At 45.9% G+C, this 18,657-nt stretch overlaps 2 protein-coding genes across 5 annotated transcripts in view; one reads left to right on the forward strand and one right to left on the reverse strand.

Annotated features, from left to right (window-relative positions):
* DDX11 (DEAD/H-box helicase 11) overlaps positions 1 to 5,595 on the forward strand; it is a 176,640-nt gene extending 171,045 nt beyond the window's left edge. For all 3 annotated transcript variants that reach the window (XM_068277657.1, XM_068277658.1, XM_068277659.1), the window contains exon 27: positions 5,461 to 5,595. In XM_068277657.1, coding sequence (XP_068133758.1) covers positions 5,461 to 5,505 — 45 coding nt within the window. In that variant the 3' untranslated portion in view covers positions 5,506 to 5,595. The remainder of the gene's footprint in view (positions 1 to 5,460) is intronic.
* A 7,638-nt stretch (positions 5,596 to 13,233) lies between these two features.
* Positions 13,234 to 18,657, reverse strand: part of WASHC1 (WASH complex subunit 1) — a 51,892-nt gene continuing 46,468 nt past the window's right edge. For both annotated transcript variants that reach the window (XM_068277663.1, XM_068277662.1), the window contains exon 11: positions 13,234 to 13,463. In XM_068277663.1, coding sequence (XP_068133764.1) covers positions 13,324 to 13,463 — 140 coding nt within the window. In that variant the 3' untranslated portion in view covers positions 13,234 to 13,323. The remainder of the gene's footprint in view (positions 13,464 to 18,657) is intronic.

The following is an 18,657-nucleotide window of genomic DNA, read 5'->3' on the forward strand; positions in this document are numbered from 1 at the left end:
TTATCTGGGGGGTCTCCTGTGAACCCTCTGTATATGTAAACAGAAATGTGAGGTCACCCCTATGCCGTGGGGGTCCTGGCTGATCCCCCTCCACTTATAGAGTAAAACAAGTGGGGTGTAGCTATCCCACGATGTGGGTGACAGGTTCACTGGGGTGCGTGTGGATATCAGGGATACCAACTGCACAGGGTTTAAAGCAGTGTGACCCAAACGCTGATTCATACAGGCCCCGTGTCCACAAACGCATCCCACAGAGCTCTGTTCTGGGCTATAGGGGATGGTGGGGGGCCTTTTGTAAATAGAGAGTGCTATACAATATATTACATGGCTATACACATATTATTTACAAAAGGCCCCCCCCCACCATCCCCTATAGCCCAGAACAGAGCTCTGTGGGATGCGTTTGTGGACACGGGGCCTGTATGAATCAGCGTTTGGGTCACACTGCTTTAAACCCTGTGCAGTTGGTATCCCTGATATCCACACGCACCCCAGTGAACCTGTCACCCACATCGTGGGATAGCTACATCCCACTTGTTTTACTCTATAAGTGGAGGGGGATCAGCCAGGACCCCCACGGCATAGGGGTGACCTCACATTTCTGTTTACATATACAGAGGGTTCACAGGAGACCCCCCAGATAATCTTTTGGGGGTCTTCATTAACCATTTGTTTTTTTATTCCAGAAGTATATACCACTTCGATTGTACCTATAGGGCTTGTCCTTTTAGGCTTCTTGCACACATGGACGTTACAGGCGCACGTTAGTGCAGCCTGTAACGCTCCCCCAACGCATAGCAATGTAACACAAGTGGGTTGTTCACACTGCCCACGTTGCGTTACATTGTAACGCAGCAAAGTGCTGCATGCTGTGCGTTCTCCGCGGCTAAGCCGCGTTAGACTGTTTGCACATGCTCAGTCATGTTGGGGAGGAGGGAAGAGCGGCCGGGCACATGGCTAATTAATATTCACTGCACTCAGTGACGTGCAGTGTTTACTTCCTGGAGCGGCCGCTCTGTGCGGCGATTGGCCGGGCGGGACCACGTGATGCCGCATGCGTCCAAGAGTATGCATCACGGCATCACGGACGCCAGAGTGAGCTGCACAACGTGGCTCGTTTCGACGTCCACACCAGAGAGCACCAGGCGTTGCGTTAGGGGCACGTTATGTGCCCTATAACGTCCCCTAAATGCAACGTCCTGGTGTGTAACTAACCTTAGACTACAGTGTATGATATTATTTCCCTGGTACCTGCTCCTTTCGGCCAGTGTTTTGTAAGAATTAGACTAAGGAGTTGGAGCCGTTTTGGATACCCTGAGTCAGAGTTGGAGTCAGTGGTTTCATAAACTGAGTCGTCGGATGATTTTTGTACTGACTCCACAGACCTGGTCACCACACACACACACACACACACCCTGTCCATGCAGCCGATTATAAGCCAGCTGCTCTCAGCTCAAGTACAGAGTTTGATGTATGAGGTGCGTCCACAGCATTAACCACTTGCCGACCGCACACTCATAACGTGCGTCGGCAAAGTGGCAGCTGCAGGACCAGCGACGCAGTACTGCGTCGCCAGCTGCAGCCTAATTAATCAGGAAGCAGCCGCTCGTACGAGCGGCTGCTTCCTGTCAAATCACGGCGGGGGGCTCCGTGAATAGCCTGCGGGCCGCCGATGGCGGCTCGCAGGCTAGATGTAAACACAAGCGGAAATAATCCGCTTTGTTTACATTTGTACGGCGCTGCTGCGCAGCAGCGCCGTAAGGCAGATCGGCGATCCCCGGCCAATCAGCGGCCGGGGATCGCCGCCATGTGACAGGAGACAGCCTGTCACTGGCTGCACAGGACGGATAGCGTCCTGTGCAGCCGGATCTCCAGGAGGGGGCCAGGTAGGAGAGGGAGGGGGAGGATTTCGCCGCGGAGGGGGGCTTTGAGGTGCCCCCCCCGCCACCCACAGCAGGCAGGAGAGATCAGACCCCCCCAGCACATCATCCCCATAGGGGGGAAAAAAGGGGGGCAATCTGATCTCCCTGCCTACACCCTGATCTGTGCTGGGGGCTGCAGAGCCCACCCAGCACAGATCACTCAAACCAGCGCTGGTCCTTAAGGGGGGGTAAAGGGTGGGTCCTCAAGTGGTTAAAGAGACTCCGTAACAAAAATTGCATCCAGTTTTTTATCATCCTACAAGTTGCAAAAGCTATTCTAATGTCCTCTCGCTTACTGCAGCACGTTCTACTATCACCATCTCTGTAATAAATCAACTTATCTCTCTCTTGTCAGACTTGTCAGCCTGTGTCTGGAAGGCTGCCAAGTTCTTCAGTGTTGTGGTTCTGTGATGCATCTCCCCCCTCCAGGCCCCTCTCTGCACACTGCCTGTGTATTATTTAGATTAGGGCAGCTTCTCTCTTATCTTTTACAAACTGGATAAATCCTCCTCTGAGCTGGCTGGGCTTTCACATACTGAGGAATTACATACAGGCAGAGCTGTCTGCACTCTGCAGGAAGAAACAGCCTGACACTTCAGTGGAAGATAGCTGCAGGGGAAAAGAAACACACAAATGATTTCTTGAGATTCAAAAGGAAGGGTGTATACAGCCTGCTTGTGTATGAATGTATTTTCTATGTGTGGACATACTGTACATCAACCTACTTCCTGTTTTGGTGGCCATTTTGTTTGTTTATAAACAAACTTTTTAAAACTGTTTTTAACCACTTTTAATGCGGCGCGGAGCGGCGAAATTGTGACAGAGGGTAATAGGAGATGTCCCCTAACGCACTGGTATGTTTACTTTTGTGCGATTTTAACAATACAGATTCTCTTTAAAATACAACACAGCACACGTCTTAATGGTCCCATTGAAGACCATGTACTATCCATTTATAAAAACTCATTCAAATTCGTGTAGTGTAAAAGACTCTGTGCCAGGAAGTACTAGCTGCATTAGTAGCTGCCAGATCGTCCACCCGTGATTTTTAAAACAAGTACTGGTTCACTTTTTATCTGTGAATGTATTTAGCTAGTGTTGTGTATGTTGGAAGTGCTGAAATTCTGCACAGAGTCATTGAGAACGCCGGGATGCAGACTGCAAACACTTGCTGGGACGAGTTAAAAATTATCTGTTTGATTCAATTACAGATTTGTACAGGTTTTCCCCTCCTATTTGACAAAACAATTGCGTTTTGTTCAAAAGCAATCACAATTAATCAAACAGACTTGTCAGTTGGATTTTGTGGTGATATGAATGCTTTATCAACTCAAAGTTCTTTCGAACAGTTGCAGTAGAAACAAGTGCGGACCGGTTTCCACTAGGTGCTGCAGCTGTTTTCAATTCGGCCGCGGCTCCTGTTCTGCAACGCAGCTGGAGCGTAAATTGCTAAGCCATGTCATGCACGGCTATAGGTGTAGCAGAAACCTTAACTCCTTAGCAGCCAATTTAGAGGCTTGCTTCAGGCCAATTGATTTTAGCATTTTTTTTTGTTTATTTGTTACATTTCCCTGCTTTTAATTAGTACTGCCATAATGTGTATTTATGGACACTTGTCACTAGGGGTCACTGCGAGACAATTACAGAGGACTTCTACTTTCAGTTTCTATGTTTTCTGCTAGTAAAGAGAGATCAAAGCATTCCAAGAATTTACAGCACAACGAGTATCTGTTTGCATGGGGGTTGGGGTGTAGGGATCAATTTGTCATTCTTGGAGACTGTTACCCTACATTTTTACCATATTTTTTGTTTTGTTTTTATCACTGTCTGTGTCACAATTTGCTTTGTGAATGTATTTTTGAGTGGTAAGGGATGAATTACCTAGTTACGGCTGATAGGCTGCTAAATAATTGCTAGTAATGTAATCCAGTGCCATTGCTAACAACTATGGAACACTTGAGCTGCAGTAACAAAATGCTCCAGTGTGCTATAGTAGTCAAGCCTTGTACAGATGCTAGAGGAAAATTATCAGCATGTCTGTACAGTGCTCATTTCCCACAATGTCGCCTAGTTACGGTGTGTATGAGGCTTTAGCAACTGCATTAGATGATATTAATGGCAGCTGCTTAGTCTTCTCGTCACAGGTATTCAGGGTGGCCATGCAGAGGTTGAGATTTCGATATATATCCAGCATATTGGAACACTTTATTTATGAAGTGTTTATAGATTGCTGCATATAAGCTCACCCTGAAAAACACCCTCACAGCAGCTGTTCACAAAAAGAAACACTGGTGTTTTTGTGGAACTGGGATGTTTTAACTGCTATCCCCAATGGGTTATTCAAGATGCAGAAAACAGTGGCGTAGCAATAAGGGATGCAGAGATAGGAACCGCACTGGGACCCCTAGGCCAGAGGAGGCCATTAGGGGCCCTCCTTCATTCATCTCAATCCTTGTAATCAATCTGTGCATTGAATGGTAATAATCCAGGTCACTTTGAGTCTTCCGTGTGACATGGCTCCAAGCTGCAATTTTTTAAATAGGGGGATTATTCTCAAAACACAAAATGTCAGTAACTGCTCTTAGTTACATAAAAGCATATTTTAAAACATTCCCACGCATTTCCTGTGTGTAAAAACCTTTATTTTCACTGCAGAGAGCAGGAGAAGCTTGCTTATCTTTTGTCATTGGCAAATGTAATCATTGCCAGCTGAAGCTCTCTGAGGAACAGACACATTGCCCTGGCATAGCTGAGTCACTCCAGCAGAAAAGTGGGAAGACACATGCCTCTGAGAGCTTCAGCCAGCAGTGATTGTATTTGCCAATGACCAGGGATAAGCAAGCTTCTCCTGTTCTCTGCAGTAAATATATATTTTTGTTTGTTTTACACATAGGGAATGTGTGGGAATACTTTCAAATATTCTTTTATGAAACTTTAGCCTGATACACACATTCTATTTTGAAGTATGAGAGCTTACCTACACAACCTGTTCATAGTATTCAAACTCCGTAGGCTCTACTAAATGAAGGTGGTAAAATTGGGCAGTAATTGGCCAATCAAAATTGGGTGTGTATACACCCTAAGAGTAGTTACTGAAATTTACGTTTTGGGAGTGTATAACCGCACTTTTATAAATATTGTACTGAAGCAATTACCCAGAGCAACCGGTCGCGTTTCAGCTGTCAAAAATAACCAGGATTGTGAGGATGGGGTTCTCTGGGTTACATTGATCCTTCAGCCAGAGTAGCCTTTAGAAATCACATCAAAGATAGCTTTATTGACATGACTAAACTTCAATACAGGCATTGCCAAAGCAGGGGGACATGGGATTGGGGGTGCAGTGAGTTAGCAGTTCATGGACATTTTTTACACAGCAGTGAGTTTCCTGCTGCTGTCTGGGAGCTGTAAGAAATGGATTTTATCTTGTGAAATATTTTCGAGCTCTACAGAACTCTGTGGAATGGAACTGATCATTTCTCTACAATGAAACCCTCAATCACCATCAATGACACTCAGACATGTCTTGTTCTCTCTGCAGTTCTTCCAGATGAAGAAGACAAATTCTACAACATCGCCGCCCTGATCTCTTGTTCCTCCCAGAGGTTTTATACTGCTTTCTGCTCCTATCAAACCATCATTCTAAGTTATTTATTAAAAGAAATTGATTCTTTAAGACATTTGTACTTTTATTCTGCTGCAGAACTTTTGAACTGAACTTTAGCTAAAAGCGTTATTAAACAAAGCCCAACTCTGGCAAGAAGTTTATTTCTGTAGTTCTATGGAAGGGTTCAGACATGACATTTTGAGATGTTCTGCTGTCTGCGTTCGCCCGAGATGAAGTCCTGTCACAGTGGTTTCTCTGGGCAAAAATTAATTGCTGACCTGTAGGGAATGGAACTCCTCTTACGTGCCTTTCACACTTTGGCCCTTATTCAATTCACTTTGTCTCCTAAGATATTTAATAAGAGAATTTTTCATCTTCTGTTTAAAAAAACTGCTTAAAGAGAGTCTGAAGCCTTTCAAAATACCTGTTTTTATGTTGGAGGCTTATCATTACAACCCAAGCCGGTCTTCATCCCCCCAAATTCCCGGGGTAAGATTTGGGGCTCCTTCCAGGTAGAGGCAGAGCTTTGGGTAGCTCTGCCTCTACTTGTATCAATCTGCGCTGATCTCAGTCTCCTCGCCCCTCTCAATCTTCTTTCACTGAGAGGGGCGGGGAGAGGCGGCAATCAACGCGGATCGACTGTACTGGAGGCAGAGCTACAGCGCAAAGCTCTGCCTCCCCCGGCAGCAAAATCCATGACCTGGAAAGTCTTGACGTTTCCCCCAGGAATTTGTGGGGTTAAAGACCTCGTTCTGCTGCCTCCCCACAACGAATCAGCTTGGGTTATAATGATAAAGAAGCCTCCAGCATAAAAGCAGGTATATTGAAAGACCTCAGGACCACAGTGCTAAAGACCAGGCTGTTTTTTTCTTTAACCACTTAACGACCGCCTACAGGCGTCGGCAGGTCGTTCCATATCAGTTCACGGAGGGTGTCTTCGTGAACAGCCTGCGACCCTCCGATCGCGGCTCGCAGGCTAATTGTAAACACGCGGGGAAGAAATCCCCGCTGTTTACATCACAGTGCTGCTGTGCAGCAGCGCTGTAAAGGAGATCGGCGATCCCCAGCCTCTGATTGGCCGGGGATCGCCGGCATCTGATGGGCTAAAGCCTATCAGAGACGGCGCAGGACGGATCGCCGTCCTGCGCCGCCCACAGCAAGGAGAGAAGGAAGGGGACGGAGGGCAGAATAGCGCTGCGGAGGGGGGGCTTTGAGGAGCCCCCCCAGCAGGACGTCCCCCTAGTGGGGAAAAAAAGGGGGGGGGGGGGAAGTCTGATCGCCCTGGCTGAAACACGATCTGTGCTGTTGGCTGAAGAGCCCACACAGAACAGAGGGGAAAATCCCCTGGTCCTTAAAGGGAACCTTAACTGAATGGGGGAGGGGGGGGTAAATAGTTTCACTTACCTGGGGCTATTACCAGCCCCCCGCAGCAGTCTTGTGCCCTTGGAGTCGCTCTGGAATCCTCCGGTCCCCCGCTGTCACTTAGTTTCATTTTGACGACTCAGTCGGCCGTCCGCCATGCGTATTGAACGCATTCCCTACTGCAATTAGCGCTGATGCGGACCGCAACGCATACAAAAACATGTGTTGCCGCATTCCGCACGCGTAGATATGTGGCAATGCGTATTTTTGTACGTGTTGCGTTCCACAACAGCGCTAATTGCAGTAGAGAATGCGTTCAATAATAGGCATGGCGGCCGGCCGACTGGTGAGTCGTCAAAAACGAAACTAAGTGACAGCGGGGGACCGGATGATTCCAGAGCGGCTCCGAGGGCACAGGACTGCTGCAGGGGGCTAGTAATAGCCCCAGGTAATTGAAACTCTTTACCCCCCGTTCAGTTAAGGTTCCCTTTAAGTGGTTAAAGGATACCAGAACTGACATGTGACATAAGGTATTTGTGTGCTAGGCACTGTATATACACATGTCTAACTATGCTGTGCTCCATTTTTGCTTTCTCTGCCTGAAAAAGTTAAATATCAGGTATGTAAGTAAGACTCAAGGCTCATACACACATCAGACTATAGTCTTTGGAAAATGAAAGATCACAGACCAATCTTACCACCCTTCCTGTAGTATGAGAGCCATACTCTACACAGTCTTTTCTATGGAGCTGAACTCCACATCAGAAAAAAATCTTTGCAAGATGCTGCACACACAGATGCTGTACAGACACAAAAGATCAGTATCTGCCAAAGATCTGTTCCTGCAAATTGCAATGATAGTCTATGAGATCTGCAGATCATCATACACACATGATTTAACTGACATTCATCTGCAGATCTGAAAATCCATCCTGGTGGATCTGATCTGCAGATGAATGTCAGTTAAATCATGTGTGTTTGATGATCTGCAGATCTCATAGACTATCATTGCAATTTGCAGGAACGGATCTTTGGCAGGAACAAATCTTTTGCAGATACTGATCTTTTGTGTCTGTACAGCATCTGTGTGTGCAGCATCTTGCAAAGATTTCTGTCTGATGGGGAGTTCAGCTCCATAGAAAAGACTGTGAAGGTATGGCTCTCATACTACATGAAGGGTGGTAAGATTGGTCTGTGATCTTTCATTTTCCAAAGACTATAGTCTGATGTGTGTATGCACCTTTAGTCCTGACTGACAGGAAGTGACTACAGTGTGACCCTCTGCGATTGCCGCTCGCGAGACTTAAACGGCAAAAACGCCGTCTTAATTACTTTGTACAGAGCTGCGATCTGCAGCAGTGCTGTACTGGGGGAATGGGACACAGGGAAGCGATCCGCTGTGATAGGCTGAATCAGACCCCACCAACAGAGAGCTCTGTTGGTGGGGAGAAAAGGGGGGGGGGGGGGGGAAATCACTTATGTATCATGTAAAAAGGAAAACAAAATCTTGCACCGCTCCAAGGTCCTTTATTCTATCAGTTCAATCTTCATACATATACATTCATGTCCATCTTGTAAATATTGAAATGTATTCAAACATACCCTGATGGAGTCCTGGCTGTGGGGCAATGTGGGGCGGCAGCGGCCTGCCTGACGACCGTTTCGCTCAACGAGCTTCCTCTGAGGCTCCGTGCTCCGTGAATACATTTCAATATTTACAAGATGGACATGAATGTATATGTATGAAGATTGAACTGATAGAATAAAGGACCTTGGAGCGGTGCAAGATTTTGTTTTCCTTTTTACATGATATATACTGCATCTAATATTCCAATCTGAGCACGCCAAAGGTGGTACCTTATACTCCAGTACCAGTGAGTGAAACCCTCCCAGAAGCAGACGTCCACTGTGCCTACCACTCATATTCTATTTACACACGGAAATCACTTATGTGCTGAGTTGTACAGCCCTGCAGCTTGGCCTTAAAGCTGCAGTGGCCTATTTAACAGAAAATGGCCTGGTCACTGGGGGGGGGGGGGGGGGGGGTGAGGGGGTGTTAACACTGCGGTCCTCAAGTGGTTAAGCAATCTGCAGTTGAAAAAGTATCACAAAGTACTCTCAAAATTATACTGATGAGCATTTTCTAGCTTGTTGGCAGCTTTAAAGGCATTTTATTGATGAGGTGGGAAGAAAAAAACACATAAATCCAGGTACATAAACTCAAGTTAGTACATTTAAATACGATTAGGGAGGTGCTTAAGGGGGTGTGGCCCAAAAAAATAAAGTCAGTCAGCCCTTCTCACACTCATGCAAATATCTATTTTGTTAGTGGACCAAACTAATCCCACAAGGCAGCTATCTGTCCCAAGAGAGGACTTTAGGATGTGTGTTCCTGATTTTTAGATAGGTTTGATGCAATGAAGGTTTGCACTACAGAATACCAAAAAAAAAAAATTCCAGCTGGGTAGCATGAAAAAGTAGCCGGGTTGGGCATGATGTGCGAATGCAGGGCCAGCGCTTCTCTGCTTACCGCAAAGGAGGAGGTGAGCCGATGACAGCCCATCAAAACTAGCCGGGTGCAGCACCCGGCTAAAAGAGCCTGGAGAGAACACTGCACTATGCATGTTACAGGGCCAGAGTTAGAACACCTATGAATTCTGAGTTACCTCTGCATGGTGCGGGTGACTACACAAGAGTGTATTTTGTACCAAGACCCCGGCTTTTAACTTAGCATTAGGGATAGCAGGGGTTCAAAAGTATTTGCATATGAGTGTGTGAAGGGTTAACTGACCATTGATAAGGTGTGAAAATATTGCCTAGGAGAGAGAGTAAAATGAATATGGATCTTTGTCCATTGCATCATGTCGCAAAGGAAAATATCGCATCATAATGCAAAGCAATGATATTCCTATGGGACTGTCACATTGATTGTAGTGAGGCAGGTTACATTGGGATAATGCGCTGCTTGCAGTGCATTTACAGTGGCAGTGAGGCATACGTTTATTGTACTGTATGTATGTCATACTATTTAGTTACACCACATTGTTTACATGCGATGCAAACGCATCACAACACAGTGTTCTCAGTGTGATAGGAGCATTAGTGATCCAACTTAATTAGGGGTAGGGTTAGAAATGATTACACTACAGCCATTTTACACAGGAGGCTGAACTGCAGGCTAGTCATGTGCTTCATTCTCCCAGCTATCAGCCGTGAGAACCTTTCACCTGTTATTTCATGCAGCAGAATGGCAGGGTTTGTAACACCACTCGTGTCATTGCTTGGTACACACTGGTGTCACATCAGAGCATGGCTGTGGCCGGACTCAGATTTGACTCTGTAGGGAAGGCTGACTTGCCAATACCCGCGCCAAACGTAGGTAAAGCACCTGGCGTGTGCACGGAAGCAGCTGTCAGGCAGTGGATTCACTGCCTCCAGTGGAAAAGGGGCCTAAGGCCTCTATCAAATGGGCAGCTGACAGGTGGTGAATCCACTGCCCATCAGCTACTCTCCTGCACTGTCAGTTTGCTGGTTAGTGCTCGGCACTAGACAGGCGCACCCCCCCATAGTCCAATCTACACGCGGCTGCAGCCATGCTGAAGCTCGACGTGTCACAATCCTCCGCTGCCAGGCCACACGCTTGACACACGTGGTGTTGCAACTAATCCTGGACTCTGCAATAGCCTATAGATCTCTCCCAAACACCAGCTGATCTCTGCATTCCAAATAAGGTGACAGTAGCATACTGCATAATTATTAGTAAAATGTGGGGATCGGGTGACAGGCAATGAGCGAGTATGGTCGGCATGGTAGAGCCCCGCCTCAGAGCTGAACTTATATTTACAATATGTACCCGCACCTCTAAACATGTGTGCCTCGGACTTTCAGTTAAAGTTATACAGCTACTTTATATGTGACTTTCATTTCTGCTCTGGACAAAGCTCTGCCAGGCCTTCCACCTGTTACACCAATCCATGACATTAGCAGGAATCATTGGAGCGCTTATTGGTTTGTGGAAGATGGGTGGGTATTGGGGGCATGGCAGAGCCCCACTTCAGAGCTGAACCGGTTGTCACACTTAAGGTGCTAATACATCTAGCAATTTTGCTATACAATCGACCATTCGATTTGATAATTTTATCGAATCAAGAGAATAGAGTGTTCTAGTATGCTCAATCAATGAAAAGTGGCGGAATCATGTCGAATTGACCAGCTTAGTCGATCAAGCAGGATGCAAATATTGGTGGATTGCACAGGAATTGGCTACTCTATACGTATCAATGCATTGGATTGATTGAATGCAATCGATTCACAGAGCATGAAGACACAACATCAGTCAGTTCGATTAGTGTAGGTTAATCTCATAGGATATAATTTGTAGTGTGTGGGCCACTAGTCGCTTGACTTTCAATCAACCATACTGAAGTTGATTACCCAAGAAAGTTGATCACTTGTTGTATGGCTACCTTTTATGTGCCTAGGCTTCCTGCTGTGTCTCACAGATTCCCTAATTGGAATTGCACATGTCAAAACTGTGGCTCAGATTTCAGCTATGATCTGAGATTTATACCATGCGCCCCACATATTCCATAAACTTGCAAGAGCACATTAGCAGCCAACTGGCTGCACTCTTGCTGGTTTGTGTGATATGGGGGGGGGGGGAATTAGGCTTGAAAACCAGTGCGGATATCTTAGTAGATACTCCTAGAATTCCCATGAGTGTGTTTGATGTTGGTGAGATGTGGTATTTCTCTAACTGATTGCCCAAGTCTCCCTGCTCTACATGAACTGCACTCTGTGCTTGTGCAGTTCAGAGAAACTTGAATTGCGCAAGCATGGGCTAACTATCACACAGCTACTAAAGGCGACCACTGGTCAATATGGCCTCTACACACATTTTTTTTTTTTATCAATTTCAGCACAAAATCTTTGAAAAATCTATGAGCTTGCTGGGTCCCAGTCATCTCTGTGGTTCTCACCCCCAAGCACCTGTGTAGTGTAATGCAGGGACCAGACACTAGGAGAGCTGCGACCACTAGAAAACCCTAGTGTCCCCTGCATTACATCACACAGGTGCCCGGAAGAAGAAGTGAAGAATACACTGGGGACCAGCAGAGACCGGGCCATGCAGTGGACAGATGAGAGCACCTTATCTGTTGCCGAATCAAATGCCACTAGCGGCGCACTTCTAATCCGTTAATTGACTGTTGAGTCTGCTGGGACTGATCAACCCAATCAAGCTATTTTGCCTGAAAACTGCTTGGTCGATAGCAGGCCGAATGCTGCACCGATTCAATCAGAACCATCGAATCAGCTGTAGACAGTAAAAAAGAAAACCAAAAATAATAATGTGTGGCCTGCTTAAGACTTACGAGGCGAAATATTAAAAAAAAGTTAAAGCGGACCCAAACCAAACATTTTTTTTTATTAAAAATATTTACTTGCACCACTCTGACACATACAAAGATAAATAAACACTCCTTCAAGCCTATGGGCACTTCAGTGCATGCTTTTTACCCTTCTCTTTTCATAACTAGGGTTATAATGGGGGCAGCCATTAGCAATTCCACCATTGCCAGACACCATCCACTCCACCAGTTTGCCGGAAAAATCCCGGCAATATAAAGGGGAGGGAGGGGTTCCTCCAATAAATGTAAAATATTTTATATTTGTCATCATGCAGCTGAAAAAAGGCTGCTATTTATTATTATAATTTAGAAAATAGATTTTATTTCTAAAATCGTGTATTTTTAATTTGGGTCCACTTTAAGTACCTGCATCAAATTTGAATGCATGGAGGATGCCCTCCGTGCAGCTCCGCCAGGTCCCCACTGTTCAATCGCCCCCACCCACCCCCGGCTGCTCCTGCCTCATGTAAAATGGCCGCTGGAGCTGGCCGTGGCTGCACAGTTCGCATAGACGCGAGTGCGGCTGCACAGCTCTAGGGCCTCCACCAACCCCTCCCCCCCCCCCCCCTTCCTGATCCACGCACAAGAGACAGCCTGTATTTTGCCTTGTAAGTCCTTTAAGGGCTCCTTTCCATTATACAACGCAGAGCTGTGCTCTCGGCTCGGCTTCGCATTGCATGTGGCTCACTGGGGGGCAGAGCTCGTGATCCCATTCATTATACTGAATGGTATCGCAGGTGCAATCACCCCCAATGCAGGCAACCATGCGCTGCAGTTCAGCTGTGAATCGCAACATGTATGGAGATAGCAGACCATGCAGTCTATGCGCTCTCTGATGTCCCTGCGTTCACATTTCCATAAGCGCGCTATATGGAAATGAGCCCTTAGTCTTCAGTCCCATAAGACAACCCATGTGAAGGCTACAAACACTCATCACTTGACTACAGATCATTTTAATAAAAACAGGCTAAGTTTACATGTGATCTCCAACACTGAAATGTAACAGGAAGTCATGCTCCATAGCTTCTTAAGACTCCCACTCCTCTTCATCAACATCACCTGCTGGAGCTTGTGGAGGAGGCATGGGTGGTATGGTGTCTGAGATTCGGGCAAAGGCCCCTGCAGGAGAGTCTGTGTTTCCAGCAGCCGGTCCCTTGCCTGATATACCTGCACAGAAACCAACAAGAAGGAGTTATTTTTCCATTTATCCAGAGGCATCCATCTTGTATAGCAGTCATAGGATGTCTATGTTTAGTGTGATGCAGTACATAAAGCAGATGGTGAGGCTGCTGTCTATATCTGCCTCCCAACAAAGCTCCAATGCTGCTGCTGCACAAATTCAGGGGGTGTACCCATTACATAGCCGCCGGGAGATTTTAGTGCAGGGGAAAGTGATAAACTGCTTACTCTGCTCCTGCACAAGTCCCGGCGGTGCTAATTACTATTCCCCCTCCAGGTCACCATGGATAGTGGGGGAAATGCGTAATTCAGCTTTTAGCGATTTGTAGCAGCCAAATTACAGTGTTTTTAGCTGTGATTTGTGGTTTCTCTTCTGACGGCACCCAAATCATTAATTGAGCACTCCTATAGCTGTAATACCCATTACGGCCTATGGTGGCGCCAGATGCGCCCAAATCTCCAGCCACTCCTTCAGGTTGGTGTTAAATACTATTCCCCCTCCGAGTCGTTGCAACTTGGAGGGAGTAGTAATTTGAAATCACCGCTGGGCGAGGCGCGGACTATAGCATTACTGCTATAGCCGCGCCAAGCTTTGGCGCTACACAGCGCGCAGCAGGCACCAAAAAGCCTTGCTTCACCGGTGAGGTCCCTGAAATCTGCCAGATTATCATGGAAGAAGAATTTACAAACCTGGAAGCCATGAGCTGACGTCTTAAAAAAGAAAAAAAAAGGCAATCTTCCTAAATCCTGTTAAGAAACCTGAAATCTTGTTAGGACAGATAAAAATAACCATGTCACAGCCTTGCAGTCAGCAAAATGCCCATTGCGTGTGTCAGTATGTAATACATACAGGTGATTTAGGACCCTTTTTCACACGGGCAGCAGATAAGTGGTGAAGTCACTGAGCTTGTTGGCGGCCGGTACCAGCACTGTACAGACAGCCCACCCGCGGAGTGAGATCTGCAACCCAGTAATACCACCCCATGTCAATGCTTAACATGCGTGGTGTTACAACCACTGCACTTTGACTGCATTTAAATTGCACCCGAATTGTACTGGAGCCCAGACTACTGGCGCAGTTCAGCCGCCCGTGTGAAAGGGGCCTTACTCAAAGCCAGTTACACATGATAAATGGAACTCAGCCATTTGGTGCTGCCTCAGCTGAGAGGTTAGCACCAGGACCCTCTTCATCTGCTCAGTGTACAAGTGTGGCCACACTGCACAGGCGCCAGTGGGTTCACACCAATTGGGGAGCTGTCACTGCTGATAAGATAATAGCCAAGTGTGAATTCACACCTGCACAAAAAGACAGTTAGCCATGTACAAGCGTTTCCATGCTACTGCCCAGTACAGCTGCACTCTGACACCGAGGGGAACGCACAATCTGCTACTTTAATATTGAAGGCACAGCACATGTAGGGCTTGGGTAGACCGGGAAGCCTCTAATCTGGATAATCCAGGGACTTTCCCCTACTGTGTACCACTATCGTAGAAAAAAAGCAAGCAGTTAAAGGATACATCCAGGGGGGAAATAAGAAAATCCACTTACCTGGGGCTTCCTCCAGCCCCTGGCAGCCGTCCTGTGCCCTCGCCACACCTCCGGTGGCTTCTGGTCTTCTCCGCTGCAGAAGCCAACCTCGCCAGGTCCGGTTTCTGCAGCGATCTACCGCTACACTGACGTCAGAACTACAACGCAGGTGCAGATGACGTCAGCGGTGGATCGCAGAAAAAGCTGAACCGGAAGCCGACCTTTGCTTCTGCAGTGGAGAAGACTGGGAGCTACCGGAGCTGTGGTGAGGGCACAGGACGGCTGCCAGGGGCTGGAGGAAGCCCCAGGTAAGTGGATATTTTTTTTCTTGGACGTATCCTTTAAAAATCAGGTTTTTAACTAGTCCACCTCCCCATGGGGGTTGTCAGAACCGCAAAAAAAAAAAAAAAAAAAAAAAAAAAGAAGGTTAAATACGTAGGGGACCTCTACAGCGACAATAGTAAGTTTAAAAACTGACAGAATGGACAGGTTTTGGACTAGTCCATCTCCTCGTTCTTTGTTTTCAAAAACATTTCCTGAATGGCAGTTGCTTAGTCTGACAAAATAGTGTGCAAGTGAGTAGGGAGGCTGGCTTCAATGTTATTGTTTTCTTGGTGTTCAAAAGCTTTTCCTGAATGGCAGTTGCTGGCTGGAATGTTACTATTTTGGCAGTAAAACCGCTATTCAGGAAAAGCTTTTGAACACCAAGAAAACAATAACATTGAAGCCAGCCTCCCTACTCACTTGCACACTATTTTGTCAGACTAAGCAACTGCCATTCAGGAAATGTTTTTGAAAACAAAGAAAACCCAGAGAATCCTCAACGAGGAGATGGACTAGTCCAAAACATGTCCATTCTGTCAGTTTTTAAACTTACTATTGTCGCTGTAGAGGTCCCCTACGTATTTAACCTTTTTTTTGGTTCTGAGTACAGGTGTACTTTAAATTTTGCAATTTTTCAGCATACTGCTCCTTTAAACTTGTTCCAGAGCAAATACACCATTTTGTTTTGCATCCTATGTAGCAATTAAAGCCGGCATTATAATCTAAAAGCTGGGAACTTCTCGCTGACAGGTATTGCACGACTCCGGCCCGTATGCAATTCACTTTTTCTGCTGAGTTTTCTCCAGGGAGATAATTTTTAATCTTTTATTTAAAATAACTTTTCAGCGTTCTGCAACTGAAAAAGTACCAAAAAGTGAAAAACTATAAAAAATATTCTGCACTTCTTTTTGCTTGGGGTGACTTAAAAGTAATTTTGTTTACAAGTTGTGAAAAATGATTACCCAAGAGAAAAATCAGGTAAAAAAAAAATGTTATTGCATATGACCCTCCCTCTCCTTATGGTAGATTCTCAAAGTTTCTTGTAATTGCCTGAGAAAACCTACACAAAGCTGTTGTCCAGCCGGCCTACTCATTTTTACATAATTCAACCACTGCCATTCAAGGAGCGCCTTTGTAAAGAAAAGTTGTGAGAATCTCCCAAGAGGATATGAATTAGTCTAAAACTTGTCGCTATGAGGTTCATAGCTGGTAGACTAGAATACCTAATGTAAGGGACAGCTACATAGGAAATAAAAAATGCATAGCACATTTACTCTAGGACAAATACGGTACATATTATATGTGTGTAAAGAATTTTAGAATTTTACTTTTTTTTTTTTTGCTATAGTGCCCCTTTGAATACAATGTTTTAAACAAAGGTAGAATATCTCCTTTTGAAGTTACACATCATACTTGGTCTTCAACACTCCTAAGGCAGCCTTTGGGACTGCCGGTGTCACTGAGTAGTCCTGGAGATGAGCAGGTCCGTGCTGCACAGTATACATGAGCCCAGCCTCGGGAATGTGCAGTATGGATGAGCTTGTCTTCAGGACTACAGGTAGTTCTCAAGGCTGCCTGAGGAGTGTTAGAGAGCTATTTGGCCTGGCAATTCAAATAATTTCAACCAGGGATGCTGCAGGAACAACAAGATGGACCGGGGGCGCTCCATGGTATCCAGAATCTTCCCTCTACATGTGTATGTTAAAGCTGAGGTGAGTTTCTGCACTTCAGTATCCCTTTAATGTGATATTCTGCATTGGATCCTATTCCTCCTGGATAACTGGCTAAAAGTGGCCATGCTAGCCACACATCACATGACTGTACTCCCTGCTCCAGTTCTTCGCTCCCCTACAACAAGGTCCCATTTCTGCTGAAGCTGTTGGGAAAAAAAGTGCCCAGAGCATCAGAGCATGCCCCTGTAGGAATGTAAGGGGGGGGGGGGGAGGAGGCTGCAAGGAATTACAGTAAGGGTACTTTTCACACTATACACGTTGCTTTGCACATCCTGCAACCATACAGTCCATAGACGTATGCTTAGATTAGAACCAGGACCCCAGAGCCTGAAGCAGCCCCCACGGTATCTCCCCCCCCCCCCAATTCTTAACATTTGCTCCCTGGGGCCTCTGCAGAGTCTTTGGGGAGGAAGCCTCTCGACTGTGCTGGTGGACAGGTAAGATGCTACACTACCAAAGACTCTGCAATTATAGCCACTTGCAGGGCTCACAATTTAGGTACAGGGATGTTGAACTCCTATTTCAAGGGCTGAGGTCCTCACACATTTTTTTTTGGAACAGCTCAAATGAACTGATGGGACTGAATCAGGAAAGGTGTGGATCATCAGGTAGAACACATTTCTCCATTTCAGAATCGCCACATTCACATAAGATGCGACAGCCCATGTTAATGAGCTTCTTCACTTTTAAAGAGACACTGAAGCGAAAAAAAATATATGATATAATGAATTGGTTGTGTACTATGAATAATTACTAGAAGATTAGCAGCAAAGAAAATATTCTCATACTTTTATTTTCAGGTATATAGTGTTTTTTCTAACATTGCATTATTCTATAATATGTGCACATTACACAACACTCAGCATTCAAAATGAGTCTTTCAGAGCAGTCTGTGAAGTAATGACCTCTCCTCTAGCAGAGGAAAAGTAAATAGTCCAGGAACAGTTGAGATAAGAAAAGTCAGATAACAGCCCTCTCCACGACTAACTTAGTCGGAGAGCTTAATGGCTTGTTTGCATAGAGATATCAACTGGAGTTTCTCAGCTCTTCCTGTACTGGAAACAATTAGACTGATGTATCTGATCTTAATGTTTTATTTCTTAGCTGTACTACACATACAAATCCTAATATCATATTTTTTTTCGCTTCAGTGTCTCTTTAAATGCAGCTCCTGCATTGGAGGGGGGGGGGGGGGGGTCATACTGCCTACAGCCTAAAATTATATACTGCAGACAATTCCCATAATAGTCAGCCTTTCAGTTAGAATAGGACACATTTGTGTAGCACAAGACACGTTATAGCAATTTAGCAAAAGATGATGATCTTTACTTACAACCACCTGTTTGTTCCACCTCCCCTCCCACCTAAGGAACTTCTCCTTCCAGGTTCTGGTAAATGTAAGAGGTGGGGAGGAAGAGAACCCCCTGCAGTGGACATCCATGCCCCCAATCTTTACACCACCTTTCCATCACCGAGCACATCTGTGACGGCTGATGGTGCTGCATAGACGGCCGACCTCCCCTGTCTTCCTGCGTCTCCCGCGTCCTTTACTCCCGCGCCCACTATGAGCAGAGCTGACGTGACTGGAAAGTCCCGG

The sequence above is a fragment of the Hyperolius riggenbachi genome, chromosome 3 (genome assembly GCF_040937935.1).
Source record: "Hyperolius riggenbachi isolate aHypRig1 chromosome 3, aHypRig1.pri, whole genome shotgun sequence".
NCBI lineage: Eukaryota > Metazoa > Chordata > Amphibia > Anura > Hyperoliidae > Hyperolius > Hyperolius riggenbachi.